This window comes from Tupaia chinensis, unplaced genomic scaffold (assembly GCF_000334495.1).
Source record: "Tupaia chinensis unplaced genomic scaffold, TupChi_1.0 Scaffold000185_1, whole genome shotgun sequence".
Taxonomy (NCBI): domain Eukaryota; kingdom Metazoa; phylum Chordata; class Mammalia; order Scandentia; family Tupaiidae; genus Tupaia; species Tupaia belangeri.
Genome location: NW_006159660.1, coordinates 3,377,358 through 3,393,650, shown reverse-complemented (window position 1 = coordinate 3,393,650; position 16,293 = coordinate 3,377,358). Strand labels below are relative to the sequence as shown.

The 16,293-nt window shown below is 36.1% G+C and overlaps 1 protein-coding gene across 2 annotated transcripts in view; it reads left to right on the top strand.

Annotated features, from left to right (window-relative positions):
* The window catches only part of STXBP5L (syntaxin binding protein 5L), a 376,137-nt gene that overhangs the window by 204,394 nt on the left and 155,450 nt on the right, over window positions 1–16,293 (top strand). For both annotated transcript variants that reach the window (XM_006146699.2, XM_006146698.2), the window contains exons 16-17: window positions 664–833; window positions 4,908–5,033. In XM_006146699.2, the coding sequence (XP_006146761.1) occupies window positions 664–833; window positions 4,908–5,033 (296 nt within the window). The remainder of the gene's footprint in view (window positions 1–663; window positions 834–4,907; window positions 5,034–16,293) is intronic.

The following is a 16,293-nucleotide window of genomic DNA, read 5'->3' as shown; positions in this document are numbered from 1 at the left end:
TTAAAACATTTTTAGTTTATAAAAAGGCTTTTTTGTTTTGTTTTGTTTTTAATAAAAAGGTGTTTTGATCACCTTTTCATTCCTATGTATATTAGCTTTCTATCACATAATTCTGACCAAATGAATGGAACATAAACAAGAAAGAGTAATGAAACAAACACCAAAAAAAATATTTATTTTGGGAAAGTTTTAGTGAATTAATGCAAACTCAAAATGATATGGATGTTTTTTAAACTAAAATACTTTGTATAAATAATGATTTCATACACACACTCTCACATACACATGCATGCACACACTCATCTGGTTTAATTTCTTTCACTGAAACAAACATGACCAATTTCTCCTTTTATTTTTCCATGTATTAAATTATAGTTTATTTTGTAGTTTATGCTTTATGTTAAAAAATATTTATTATATAAAATCTTTATCTCCAGTGGTAGGTAGTTTTTTTTATAATTCTGAAGGATTTTTAAAAATTTACATTTTTTGTGATTACTACTGAATATGCCATATAACTCACTACTAAATTCAGTTTGGGATACTACTCAACTTTACTGTAAATTGAAATTGAATTTATTAATCTGAAAAATAGAAAAGAATTGCTAAAAAGTTTTCAGATATTTTAATATGATTTATTATTATGACTTTTGTTTTTTTAAGTCATTAGAGGTACGACTTCAGTATGATGTTGAAGATATTATTACCCCTGAACCAGAAACGAGTCCTCCGTTTCCAGATCTCTCATCCCAGCTTCCTTCAAGAAGTCTTTCCGGGAGCACTAACACTGTGGCTAGTGAAGGAGTAACTAAGGACAGTATACCATGCCTCAAGTAAGAGTTGCTGTCAAATTTTAAAAATAATTTTACTTATTAATTATCTAAGTCTTTGAAACTCTGATAAATAAAATCATTCCTCTCCGAAGCTGTTGTAAAGTGATCTACAGTCCTCTAAAGGGTATCCTTTTTTCTTTCAACATCTATGAAGAGGGTACAATAGTTTCATCTTTCATATATTTCCTTCTTAGAATGATCCTAAGGACAACATGGGGTGGGGAGCCAGCAGGTTGTAGTGGTTAAGGCACTGGATTCCTACATGCCTGACTGTGGTGCTAGTCCCCCCTAGTCCCCCACCTCCTGCTTTAAATTCCAGCCAAGCCTGTATGCCTGTTTGCCCCAAATCCTGAGAGAATAAAGAAGAGGTTGCAGCATGCTCCACCCCCAGTAGGGGTGTGATTTCTCACTTCCTCCCTCTCCCTCTCTGTCTCTCTGGAGCACATGTGCCCTACAGCAAAAATTTCTATTAAAAAAGAAAAGAAAAGAAAGAAAAGAAAAGAAAAGAAAAGAAAAGAAAAGAAAAGAAAAGAAAAGAAAAGAAAAGAGAAAAGAAAAGAAAAGAAAAGGAAAGAAAAGAAAAGAAAAGAAAAGAAAAGAAAAGAAAAGAAAAGAAAAAAGAAAAGAAAAGAAAACAATGTGTTTGTTTGGTTTTTAAGGTTTTTTGTCACTGGGAGGGTGTGCTTGCCAGAGAGAGACATAGGTAAGAAAAGTGAGAAATCACCCCCCAGGGGAATGGCCACACTGCAATCTCTTCCATTCTCCTCTCAGGATCTGGGGCATGGGCCAGTGTGGTTTTCGAGCTGCCAGGTCAGGGACTTGAAGTGTGGTTGGCCATGTGGAAGTTCAGTGCCTTAACCACTATGCAACCTGCTGGCCCGCAAAACATGGCGCTGATACGAAGGGAAGTTTGGCAGCATAGAAACTTGGGCACTCTCTTGGTACCTTCCAACTGAAGAGTATGTTTCTGGAATTTCTTTAGCCTTTCTGGAATCAAAAAGAAAACCTAGTTTAGCAACTACCAAAGAGTACTATATTAGAAAAAAAAGGATTTCTCTCATGATTGCTAGTATATTACCTATTGTTTCTTTTTTCTAACTATTGCTATTTTTAAATTAATTGTGTTATCAGAATATATCTAATGAAGTTTAGCATAATAATAAAATGAAACATTAAGTTACTAAAACCCATAGTAATATTTATCTTGTTTGTAAGCTATTTAATAATAAGAGTTTAAATTATTAATTAACTGTTTCTACATCATCAAACCAGTGTCTCTAGTGTTAACTCGTTAGAGAATTAAACCTAAGCAAGGCTGTCATTCCCATTTGAAAATATCTACATCTGCTACTCAAGGAACTTTAGACAGTTAGTTCTCTTATTTTTATGAAAACATGGAAATTCTAGAGATAAGATTTCAGGAATAAAATCCATACAATTAGAAGTGGCTATACTTTAGTAATCATTGATTTTCCTTCCCAAACATTTCCTATGAAGTTTTTTTAAAAAGGAAAAATAAATAGAAAAAAACTTACCAAAGGTTATGAAAGTAAAGTGAGAATGATTTAATCTAAGTATTTTTCTACAAAATTAAAAAATGTTAAAGGTAGGGACTTAAAAGACAGGATGAAAGAAAGGCCAGGAAAATCAATGAAGTTCTAGTAGTGAAGATGAAGTAAGGAGTAATTATTGTTGAAATGTAATATTGTTGACTTGAAAAATAGTGAAGATAATCTTCAGGATAATTAAGAGAACCAAAGGGAATAGTATATTATGTAGTTAGTGGCTAGGAACCAAGCAACATAACCGGTTCAAATATGTTATTTTCTGAGTTACATTATATAACAAATGATTCTTGAGTTGTATATAATCTGTGCTTTGCTAAATTACCCACTGATACCCATCCCTAAATTACGTTCCTGTGCTAAATTTAGGTTCATACATTAGTTGATAAATAGGAATTTCAGCTAACCAACTCTTCATTTTTACCAATATTACAACTCTTATCTATATAAATACTTGTGTAATTGATTATTTTGTGATTCCTAGTGTACAAAGTAGGCAGCTCTCAGAGACCTCATTAAGATGTTGAGCTGTAAATGAAAGTTTAAAAGAAGCTGAGAAAGTTAGCCAAATAATATCTTAAGAAAAAGTGTTTTAGACAGAAGGACTAGCTAGAGCAAAGACCTTAGCAAAGTGCTTAGAAAATTTGAGTAACAGTAACAAGGTCAGCATAGCTAGAGGTGTGTGTGTGTGTGTGTGTGTGTGTGTGTGTGCTCATGCACACGTGTGAGTGTTCGCAGGGCCTCAGAGGATAGGGTAGTAGGACATAGGTAACAGAGGGCTTGTCACAGAAGGCAGGGATAAAAGTCAGATAGGCAAGGGGACCAGCAGTTAGCTTAATGGCTGGGTTGCTGGACTCCCCTGTAGTCAACTGCGATTCTAGTCCTGGACCCAGTGGCTTAAATTCATGCCAGGTACGTGTGTGTGCATGCCCAAGATCCCAAGAAGAGAATGGAGGAGAAGGGATTGCGGCATGGCCATCCCCCCTGGGGGGTGATTTCTCGCTTTCTGTTTCTCTGTCTTTCTGGTGAGTGCACACGCCCTATAGCAAAAACCTCTCCAAAAAAAAAAAAAGTCAGATAGGCAATAGAGGACCAGTTATAGGCTTTTTATTCCCAATGGAAAATGATGTGGAATCATTATCAGGTTTTGAATAGAGAAATGACATGACCAGACTACATTTTAAATAGATCACTTTTTACTGGCTTTGTTAAAAATGGATTTGGGGATGGAGAGAAGGGAGGAAGGTAGGAGACCACTTAGGTAGCTATTGGACTTCCATGCTTAGCAAATAAAATAGAGACTAGCAGTTAGCGTAATGGCTATGTTGCTGGACTCCCATGTAATCAACCACAGTTCAAGTCCTGGACCCGGTGGCTTAAACTTAGCAAATAAAATATAGAGTGCATATTTAAGTTGGATTTTCAGATAAACAATGAATATTGTTTTTACTATCAGTACATCCCAAACATTACATTTGACATATTGATATTTTAAAGAGCTATTTATTGTTTATTTGAAATTTAAATTTATATAGGCATCCTGTTTGTGTGTGTGTGTATGTGTGTGTGTACGTGCGCGCACGCGTGCGCATGTGTCTATATGTAGTCAGCTATAACTAGGGTGGGGCAATAGAGAAGTAAAAAGGCTCAAGCTCAAGTTCTGGATATATTTTGAACATAGCAAATGTAGCATCAGCAGTAACATTTGACAATTAATTGAATGTGAAGGGTGAGAAAGGATATAAGTCAAAGATGATTTTAAGTTTTTTTTTTTTTAACTAAATAACTAGAAGGATAGGAGTTACTGTCAACTGGAATACAGAAGGATATAGGTGAAATAGGTTAAGAGGAAAGGAGCAAAAATTCAGGTTGGGTATGCTGATTGGGTGGTAACATAATAAGCATTCTTTCTAATATTACACTATAGGGACCAGCAGATAGTGTAATGGTTATGTCCCTGAACACCCATGTAGTCGACTGTGGTTCAAGTCCTGGACCCAACAGCTTAAGAATATGCTGACCACGTGTGTGTGTGCCCAAAAACCCCAAAAGGAGTATGGAGGAGAAGGGATTGTACCATGGCCATCCCCCCTGCGGGGGGAGGATTTCTTGCTTTTTGTTTCTCTGTCTCTGTCTCTCCAGCGAGCTCACATACCCTATAGCAAAAGTCTCCCTAAAAAATATATACTTTATAACTTATATGTATGTAACAAATATTACATATGAAAAATAATTATATAATAAAATAATTAAAAATGCTGTCCTCAAAAGAAAAAATAAAGGAAGTGATGAAGACCTGACTAACTAAAATCTACTTACAGAAAAACTAAACAGTCTTAAGTGGCTTGGTATACTTTGAGAAAGCTAGAAGACAATGGCCACCTGAGTGCTTTCCCCAGTGCTTTTGTGTATATTTTTATACGATAATTCTATGTACATTCTCAAGATAAGCATGAGTATGCCTATTGAACAGTATATGATAGAATGATTATTATTTTCTTTCTTCTAGTGTTAAGACACGACCAGTGCGGATGCCTCCAGGATATCAAGCAGAGCTTGTTATTCAGTTGGTTTGGGTAGATGGAGAACCTCCCCAACAGATTACTAGTCTTGCTGTAAGCTCAGCATATGGAATGTAAGTAATTAAACTTTCCTTCTGATTTGTGTTATTTAACTAATATGGTGGATTTTTTTTAGATGTTTCTTTTTTTTTTTTTTTTTTTGAGAGAGAGAGCTTTTTACTATAGGGCACATGTGCTCGCCAGAAAGACACAGAGAGACAAAGAGACAGAAAGTGAGAAATCATCCCCCCCAAGGGAGATGGCCACGCCATGATCTCTTCCCCTCCATTCTCCTCTTGGGATCTTAGGCATCCACGCACATGTGCCTGACGTGAGTTTGAGCCACCGGGTCCGGGATTTGAACCATTGTCAACTACATGGAAGTCTAGTGACATAGCCATTATGCCAACTGCTGGCCCCTAGATGTTTCTTTTAAAATACTCTGACCCTAAATATGGAATGAAGCACTTAATTGGATGTTTTTATTAAATTGAACATAGTATAAGAAAAATAATAATTTAAATTTAAATTGTGGTTATTTGTTCTTTCCTGATGTTAAATTTGTTACAGTGTTCTCACTTTTGGTGTTACTAGGGGATTGTTAGGTTGTTATTACACTCATACATTTTTGTTTCTTTTTTAAAAAAATTTTTCTCCTTTTGTTTCATTTAAAATTTTTTTTTCCTAAGAGAGACTTTTGCTATAGGGCACATGGGCTTGCCAAAGTGACAGAGAGACAGAGAAACAAAAAGTGAGAAATCAGCCCATGGGGGGATGGTCTCACTGCAATCCCTTCTCCTCCATTCTCCTCTCGGGGCTTTGGGTACACACTCACAAGCACCTGGTGTGAGTTTCAACCACCAGGTCTAAGGCCTGAACCATGGTTGACTACATGATAGTACAGTGACATAACCATTATGCATCTGATGGTCTCAATTTTTTTTTTTTGACTAGTGATTTAGAATTCACTAATTCTCTTCAACTGTTTCTAATTTAATGGTGGACTCTCCATTCAATTTCGGTTGTCTTATTTTTTAGTTCTAGACCTTTCTTTCAATTCTTCTTTTAAAAATATTTACTTATTCTTTTTTAATTGGACCAAAAAGAAAGAGAGAGAGAGAATGAAAAGGCAAACTGCCTGTTCTGGGACTCAAACTGTAGTTGACCATGTGAGATTTCAGTGCCTTACCCATCACTTCACCTGCCAGCACTCTTTTAGTTCTTTTTTTTTTTTTTTTACACTTTTTTTTTGAGAGGTTTTTGCTATAGGGTGTGTGCACATGCCAGAAAGACAGAGAGAGACAGAGAGATAGAAAGTGAGAAATCACCCCCAGGGGAGATGGCCAATGCCCAGCAAGAGTTTAAGACACCAGGCCTGGGACTCCAACCGTGGTAGACTACATGGTTATCCAGCAACATAGCCATTACACCAACTACTGGTCCCAGTTCTATTTTTTTTTTTTTTTTTTTAAGAGAGAGATTTTTGCTTTAGGGCACTTGCACTCACCAGAGAGACAGAAACAGAAAGTGAAAAATTACCCCATGGAGGGATGGTCAAGCCACAATCCCTTCTCTTCTATTCTCTTCTTGGAATCTTAGGCATGCAGGCACACACGTGTGCCCCATGTGAATTCTTTTGTTTGTTTAGAATTATTTATTTTTAATTCCATTTGTTATTATTTTTAATTTGATCAAAGAGACAGAGCAAGAGAGAAAAGGAAAGGGAGAAAGCAAGCTGCGAAGTCTGGGACATGAACCACAATCGGCCATGTTGGAATCCAGGGCCTTTAACCTCCAACCCCCATCCCCCAGTCCCCCTTGCCTCTCCTTGACCGTTAGTTTCAAGTCGCCGAGGCCGGAACTTGAACCACAGTCGACTTCGTGAGAGTTGAATAATGTAACCATTATGCCATCCACTGGTTCCTTTTTTTGGGGAGAGGTTTTTGCTATAAGGTGTGTGTGCTCGTCAGAAAGAGTAAGACAGAGTGACAGGAAGTAAGAAATCACCCCCCAGGGAGGATGGCCACACAGCAATCCCTTCTCCTCCATTCTCCTCTCGGGATCTTGGAAAATGCATGCATACGCGCCCAGCGTGAGTTTAAGCCACTGGGTCCAGGACTGGAACCACAGTCAACTACATGGGAGTCCAGCGTCATAGCCATTATGTCAACTGCTGATCCCCATCCTCTGGCTCTTTTAAGGATTCCTGTTCTCTCCCTAAATTATCATTCTCACCTTTTATTTTCTTGAACATATTCAATGTAATTACTTTAAATTTGTGTTTGATTATATTATATTTGATAACTAGTCTATTACTTGTCTTGGTTTATTGGTCACACTATATTATGTTTATGTATGCCAATTTGTTTTTGTTTATTTGTATATTTATTCTTCCTTTTTTTGATACATAAACATTATGATTTAAGATTCTAGATGATGTTATTGTCCTTGAAAAGTATTTACATTTCCTCTGAAAGTCTAGGTTAAGAGGCCATAGAAGACTCAGAAAAACTTAATCCAGGCAAATGTCGTGTGGAAGATATATGTAAGCAATAGATATTGGTCACTTTCTTCTTGAGAAAATTCTTTGCCAGGAAAGCTAGCAACAATAGCTGATGAATGAAAAGAGAGGATTAAGGTACTATGGGACAGCCTGTAGTACCATTATTTGATATGATAATAATGCGTGATTATATGTATCACACAATGGATTTTCATGGCTCTCTTTTCAAGAGATTGACTTGCAAAGTCAAGGGGACATCAGAATGAAGAGCCTATGAAAATGTGTCATATGGTTCAGGAGCTAAAGTTTATTAGAATAGGTCACTTAGAAGACACATTTCCCACATAAGGGAATTATGGAGGAGATAGTCTCTGAAGAACCTATGCTTGTATGAGAAAGACAACACAGGCAACTGCCTAATGCCTAACAAAAATAATCCTAGCTCAAGGAGCTACTGAAGTAAATTCCACCAACTTTTTAAGAAATAAATAATACAACTATTATACAAAATCTTTCTGAGGATTACAAAAGACGAAACCATGTTTATCTTATTTCACAAGGGCAACATAACTTAATGCCAAAACTTAAAATGGCCTTTACAAGTTCAGAAAATTATAGGTTCATATTGTACATGGAGATAGATGCTAAAGTTGCAACCAAAATATGAATAAATTTAGCAATAAAAAATAATATAAGTTTGGTTTACCCTAGGAATACACTTAACACTTTAAGTAAATCAGTGTAATATATTAACAGAAGAAAGTAGAAAAACTGTATGATTAAATCAGGAATGCAAAAAAAAAAAGCACCTGATAAAATTCAACATTCATTCATGATTTGAAAAGAAATAGTCAAACAACTAAAAAAAAAAAAAAAACCAAAAAACAATCACTTAACTGATCATTGTGACTAATAGCAAACTTTATGGTAAATTAGTAGAAGCTTTATATCTGAGGTAAAAACAAGACAATTACCTTGGTCCATTTGAGCTGCTTTAAGGTAACAACATACCTTACACAAGGTAATTTATAAACATCAAAAATATATTGCTCACAATTCTGGAGCACTGAGAATCAAAATCAAGGTATAAGCAGATTCAGTGTTTGGTGAGGGCTCATTCAAAGATGGCACGTTCTAGTTATCTCTTTACTTGGCGGAAGGGGAAAAAAGCTCTCTCAGGTCTCTTTCATAAAGACACTTAATCTTGTTCATAAGATTGGAGCCTTCATACCTAATCACCTCCAAAATGTTCTGTCTCTTAATATTGTCTTTCAGAGCTTAGGTTTTAATGTATGAATCTGGGGGAGACATGACATTCATACCATCATAACAAAATTGCTACTAACTCCACTTCTATTCACTGTGCTGATGGACCTAGACAAGGCAGTACAAGAAGAATAATAAATCAAAGGTTAATAGATTAGAGAAGAAGAAAATAGAAAAAAATCATGCTTGTGTACATACAACATGCAAACACTCAGCAAATAAATTATTGGAATTAGTGATTGAGGTTAAGATTGTTGGGTACAAAACTCAATATAAAAATAATTATATTTCCACATACTTAAAAATAATTAGTGAGACCAGAAGTTGGCGTAATGGTTATGTTGCTAGACTCCCATGTAGTCGACTGCAGTTTGAGTCCCGGATCCAGTGGCTTAAATTCACGCCGGGCGTGTGTGCATGCATGCCCAAGATCCTGAGAGGAGAATGGAGGAGAGGGGATTGCAGCGTGGCCATCCCCCCTGGGGGGTGATTTCTTGCTTTCTGTATCTCTGTCTCTCTCTATCTTTCTGGCGAGTGCACATGCCCTATAGCAAAAACCTCTCCAAAAAAACCCCAAAATTAATATTAAATTATATAAAAATAATAACTCGACTACAGTTGAATTTTTAAAAAAAGATCTAGGAATAAATCTAACAAGAGCTGTTTAAAACTATGACACAGAAAATTATGAAGCTTTAGATAAATCAAAGAATCTGATAAGCTGGAAAATTCAGTAATAATGTAGTGATATCAATTTTTCCCACAAATTGACCCCACAAATTTATAGATTCACAATATTCTCAATCAAAATTTCAGCATATTTCTTGCCTGGAAATTGAAAATTGGTTCTAAAATTTATAAAGAAAGGCAGTGTTATAATTAGCTAAGATAGTATTAAAGAAAACTAGATACGGGAGTTTTACTTTACTCTAAGAACAAAACTTATTACATAAAGCTTCATTAATCATCACAATGTTTTATTGGCACAGAATAACCAAATAGACCAGTGGATAGAATGAAGAATCCAGAAATAGATTCAGTCATACATAGCCAATTTACCTCTGTAGAGCAAGAAGAGAAATGACAACATTTTTTTCCTCCAATAAATAATACAAAGTCAATTGAATAATCATGTTGAAAAATGAAATTTAACTCTTCCTTCCCACTATACAAATACTCTAGAAAATATAATAGGAGAATATCTTCATAAAACTTTGGTTAAAAAACAATTTGGTGGTGGTAGGGTGCACAGCAGTTTAACACTGTGCTTAGAAAGATAGATCATTGCTGGCCACATTTTTTTTTTTTTTTTGGAGAGATTTTCACTGTAGGGCGCGTGCGCTCGCCAGACAGAGAGAGACATAGAGACAGAGAGCGAGGAATCACCCCCCCAGGGGGGATGGTCACGCCGCAATCCCTTCTCCTCCATTCTCCTCTCGAGATCTTGGGCATGCACGCACACGCGCCCGGCGTGAGTTTTAAGCCACCGGGTCCGAGACACGAACCGCGGTCGACTACGTGGGAGTCCAGCGACATAGCCATTACACTAACTGCTGGTTCCCGCTGGCCACATTTTGAACCCTGACCCTGGGCATATGTGCATGCATGCTCCAAATCCTGATAGGATGGAGAAATGGAGGGAAAAGGATTGCACTATGACCAAAACCCGTTAAGGGTGCTTTCTCTTTCTCTCCACTTGATCGTAGCCAAAAAGGCCAGAAGTGATTTCTCTCTCTCTCTCTGGTGATCACACATGCCCTCTGGCAATTAATTCCCCCCCACACACACACATAATACTTAAAAAGTACTAACCATAAAGGAAAACATTAAGATATTCCTGAAAATAGATACTGTTAGAGAGTAAAATAGCAAGACAAGGAAAAGACATTTAGATTATATGTATCTCACAATGGAGTTGTATCCAGAGGTTAAAAGAAATCTCATTAATTGGTAAGTAAAAATAAAACTATTCAATAGAAAAAAAATGCAAAAGAAATTTGAACATGTAAGAAGAAATATAAATTATAAAAATAAATAATATATAAAAGCAAAATGTATAAGAAACAAGAAATGGGAAATTATTTGTTGATAATAATACATATGGTAATATCCTTAATTGAGCCAATATACAGTGTATTCTGGATGGAAAATCTCATTTTGTATACTGTAATGATGCACAATGAATGAACGTAAATAAGTAAATTTAAAATAAAAAATAATATATATGTACATATGTATGTATCATTGGCAAATATAGTGGGTAGCAAGAATTCCCAAAGCATAAATTGATACATCCAATTTATAAAATTACGATTCTTGTCTCTCCCGTTTGAGTTTACACATAGCCTACATCATGAAAGTTTCATTTCTAGGTATAAACAAACACATGTACACTAAAGGATAGAAGCATTATGTGAAATGGCAATATTTATGACAATTCTAAACTAAATAAAAAGAAAATTTCCATTATAGTAGAATGAATATATTGTAATAACTTAGTTCTGTTGAATTTTATAGCAATGAAAATGAATGAATTATATTTACATACAAGATATAAGAAAAAAGCCAAACATATTTTAATACATAATGTGTGAGTTAATTTACATAAAGTTTAAAACATGTAAAATATTTTGGTATAAGACATTAGATTTGAGAGAAGGAGAAGAGCACAAATTGGGAGAAGCATGAGACAGTTGCTGGTAACATTCTAATTCTTTACCCCAAAATAATTACATACATACAGTTATTAATTTTGTTATTATTCATCAAAGTGTACACTTACATATGCTATTATTTATATATATAATACTTACAGAAAAGAATGCAAAACAAAGAATGTTTTCTCAAATAACTGAGTAATTTTATTTCTAGGAATTTATCCCATAAATATTTGAGTGCAAAATAACTTGTGATATTCTTTGTTGTGTTGCTTATAATTCCAGAAGACTAGAACCAACATAATTGTCTGTCAACAAAATTTTAGGTAAAAAATTAGAATACGCTTAAATATTGTAATGCCATTTAAAACATAAGACAACTTATTCTGAATGGACATTTAATAATCACCAAAATACATAGAAATATAAAAATTTAAGGTATAGGATATTATTTACCCTATGCAACTTTATCCATAATGGTGTGAACATCCAGAGGTTTTCTAAACTTCTACAAATTGATTACAATAAGCTAATCATAAAATAGACAGGGGCCCAGCCACAGTGGGGGCTGCAAAGATGCCATGCTCCTCAAGTTGAGACAACATGGGAAGCCTTGGTTTGATTCCTGGACCATCCTAAACCAAGGGCAGTTAAGTGAGACTGAAACCTCAGTGACTTGGGAAGGCTGAGGCAGGAAGATCATACACTTGAGTCTGGCCTGGGCAGCATGGCGAGATGAGTTGTGCAAGGACAAACAGATGGCAGGGTGTTTAAGGTGCTGGATTTCCACATGGCCAATCAGGATTTGAGTCTCTGACTTGGCAGCTTGAAAATCACACGGCACTAGACTCCCACATGGCCAACCACAGTTTGAGTCCCAGGCCCAGAGGCTTGAAACTCATGCTGGGCATATGTGTATACATGCCCAAAATCCCAGAAGGAGAATAGAGGAGAAGGGATTGAGTGCAATGTGGCCATCCGCCCGGGGGTTGATTTTTCGCTTTTTCTCTCTGTTTCTGAGGCAAGTGCAGATGCCCTATAGCAAAAACAAAACAAACAAACAAACAAAAACCAACTCTGGACAATCACACTGGGCATGTGTGCATATATGCCCAAAATCCCAAGAGGAGAATGGAGGAGAAGGAATTGCAGCATGACCATCACCACTAGGGAGTGATTTCTTTTTCTCTGTCTCCCTCTGTCTCTCTCTGGAGAGGAAGAGGGCAGGTACCCTATGGCAAAACCTAAAAAAAGAAAAAGGTGCTGGTGTGATTGTACAAAGCTGTACTCTCAGCTGTGAATCTGAGGCAGCAGGATCCTTAAAGGACTCTGTCTTAGAGAGAGAGAGAGAGAGAGAGAGAGAGAGAGAGAGAGGCAGAGTATATAAACAGACAATTCACAAATAGGCAATAAGCCTGAAAATAATTCTTGACTTTACTAGTAACAAAGGGGAAAGCAGAGTAAAATAACAGAATAGAAATGTTTACCTGTTAGATGACCAAATTTTAAAAAATTGCTAATATTGTCTGTTAACAAAGTGTTAACAAAATAAATTATATCCTATATATGTTTTTTATCTTTTAAAAATAAAACAGCATAGCATTTGTCATAGAAATTCTAATCCTAGTGAAATTTCTACAATTGCTCGGGACATTCTCCTGAATGGTTTGTAGAAAGATATTTCTTACATCCATAAGTAGAAAAGTTTTCTTTTTTTCAGTTTCTTTTTATTTTTGTTGACACATTATATAGTACATTTTTATGGGGTACAGTGTGATGTTCTCATATATGTACACATTGTATAATGATCAAATCAGGGTACTTAACACATCCCTCACCTCATACTTATTTTCTTCCCTAGATTAATGTTGTGAAGTATTTCCTTTATGTTTTCTTATAATAATTTCATAGTTTCAGGTCCTACATTTAGACTTTTATACATTTTAGTTGACTTTTGTATGTTGTGAAAGATAGGAGTCTAGTTTCGTTTTTGTGCATGTGGATATACCATTTCTGATCACTATTTATTGAAGTGATTATCTTTTTACCCCAATGTGTTCTTTTGGCACCCTTGTCAAAAATTAGTTGATTGTAATGCATGGATTTATTCCTGGTCTCTCTGTTTTCTTCCATTGGATTATATATCTGTTTTTTTAGTCAGTACCATGCTGTTTTGTTACTACTGCTTTGTAGTGTATTTTGAAGTCAGGTAGTGTGATGCCTACAGCTTCATTCATTTTGCTTAAGATTATTTTGGCTATTAGGGGTCTTTTGTGGTTCCATAAGAACTTGTAGATTGTTTATTCTATTTATATTCAGAATTTTATTTGGCTGGGCCAGCCAGTGGCATGGTTGTTAAGGTGACTGGATTCCTACATGGCAGATTATGGTTCAAGTCCAGGATCGGGTGGTTTGAAAATCATGCTGAGCCCATGTGTGCATGTGCCCAAAATGCGAAAAGGAGAATGAAGGAGAAGGGATTGCAGCATGGCCATTCTCCCGGGTGATTTCTCACTTTCCCTCTCTGTCTCTCTCCTCTCCCACAAGTACATATACCCTATGGCAAAAAAAAAAAAAAAAAAAAAAAAAAAGGAAAGAAAGAGAAAGAAAGGAAAAAGGAAAAAGAATTTTATTTGATATTTTTATATGGATTGCATGGGATGTATAAATCTCTTTGAGTAGTAAGGATGTTTTAGCAATAACCAGTCCCTAATATATAGATATAAGCTGTCGTTTCCATTTCTTGAGTATCTTCTTCAATTTATTTCTTCAGTGCTTTATAGTTTTCATTGTGGAGATCTTTCACTTCCTTGGTTAAATTTGTTCTTTGTATTGTGTTATATTTTTATAGTTATTATAAGTGGGATTGCTTTCTTGATTTCTTTTTTAGCTAGTTTGTTATTGGTGCATAGAAATGCTACCGATGTTTTGTATGTTGATTTTGTATCCCACGAATTTACTGAATTTATTTATCAATTCTAAGAAGTTTTTGCTGGAGTCATTAGGTTTCTCTATCTATAAAAAAGAGTACATATAAATCAATAAGAAAGAATTTATTAGGGGAAGTGACTTATGTGATTATGGTGACTGAGGAGTCCCCAAACAGATCATATGTAAGATGGGAGGTCTGAGATATTGGTGGCCTGCCTCAGTCCAAGTCTGAAGGCCTCACATGCAGGGAAGCCAATAATTAACTTTAAGTCCAAGGCCAAAAGCCTGAGAATCCAGGGAGCCACTGGTGTGAGTCCTAGAGTCTAATGGCAAGTGAGCTTTGAGTTCTGATGGTCCAAGCAACAGAAGAAGCCCATCCAGCTTTCTTTAGAGAGACATCATCAGTATTTTGTCTTTATTCTCTCTGGGCCTCTTTGTGATTGGATTGTGCCCACACATTGAGGGTGGATCTTTCCACCTAGTCTACTCTGATTCACTAATCTAATTTCCTAATCTTCTTTGGAAACATTCTGAAAAACAAACTCAGAAGAGTGTCTCATAAGGTTTCTAGGTATTCCTTATTCGAGTAGACACTCGAAAGTAGCCATTGCAATTTTTTTTACATTTTTGATATATGAGAACTTAATGCTATCAACATTTCTTTTAGTATTGCTTTTGCAGTATCCCATAGGTTTTTGTATGTTGTGCTTTCTAACTCATTTGTTTCCAGAAATTTTAAAATTTCCCTTTTAATTTTATTTGCTCTTTGATCATTCAGGTGCATGTTTAATTTTCATGCATTTGTACAGTTAAAAGAGGTCTTACTGATTTCTAGTTTCTTTCTATGTAGTCAGAAAGTACGTAATATGATTTCAAAAAAAATTTTTAGAGAGTTTTTTTTTTTGGTAATAGGGTGTGAATGCTAGTGGGAGAAACAGAGACAGAAAGCAAGACATCATCTTGCCCCTGGGGTAGATAGCCACACCACAATCCCTTCTTCTCCATTCTCCTCTTGGGATTTTGGGAATGCTGTACACGTGTGTGGCATGAATTGTTTTTATTCTTAGAGAGATTTTTGCTATAGGACACATTTACTTACAGAAGAGACAGAGAGAGAGAAAGAAAGCAAGAAATCTGCCCTCCCCACACCCCCAGGGGAGATGGCCACACTGTAATCCCTTCTCCATTCTCCTCTCAGGGTTTTGGGCATGCACACACATGTGCCCGACATGAGTTTCAAGCCACAAGGTCCAGGACCCAAACCATGGTTGGCCGTGTGGGAGTCCAGTGACATAACCATTTCATCATCTGCCGGTCCCGCCCAACATGAGCTTTAAGTTGCTAGGTCTTGGATTCAAACCACAGTCAACTACGTAAGGAGGCCAGAGACATAACCTTTACATCATCTGCTGGTCCCTATCATTTCAATTTTTAAAAAGTCTCTCGAGACTTGTCTTGAGGACTATTGTAATATATTGTGGAGAATATTCTATGTGTTGATGAGAAAAAGGTGTATTCTGAGTTCTTGAATGAAATGTTCAGTAGATGTCCATTTTGTCTATTTGGTCATATAGTTTAACTCTGAGGGTCTTTGTTAATTTTTATCCTAAATGATCTGGGTTTTTGTTTTGGGGGATTTTTTTTTAGAGATTTTTGGTATAGGGCGCATGCACTCACTAGAAAGACAGAGACAGACAGACAGAAAGCAGAAATTACTCCCCAGGGGGGATGGCCACACTGCAATCCCTTCTCCTCCATTCTCCTTTCAGGATCTTGGGCACACACATACATGCACCCAATGTGAGTTTAAGCCACCGGGTCTGGGACTTGAACCAAGGTCGACTACATGGGAGTCCAGTGACGTAGCCATTACTTCATCTGCTGGTCTCCTAAATGATCTCTTATTGTTGAAAGTGGGTTGCTAAATCTCTAGCTGGTATTGTATTGGAATCTGTCTGTCCCTTACATTTAATACTA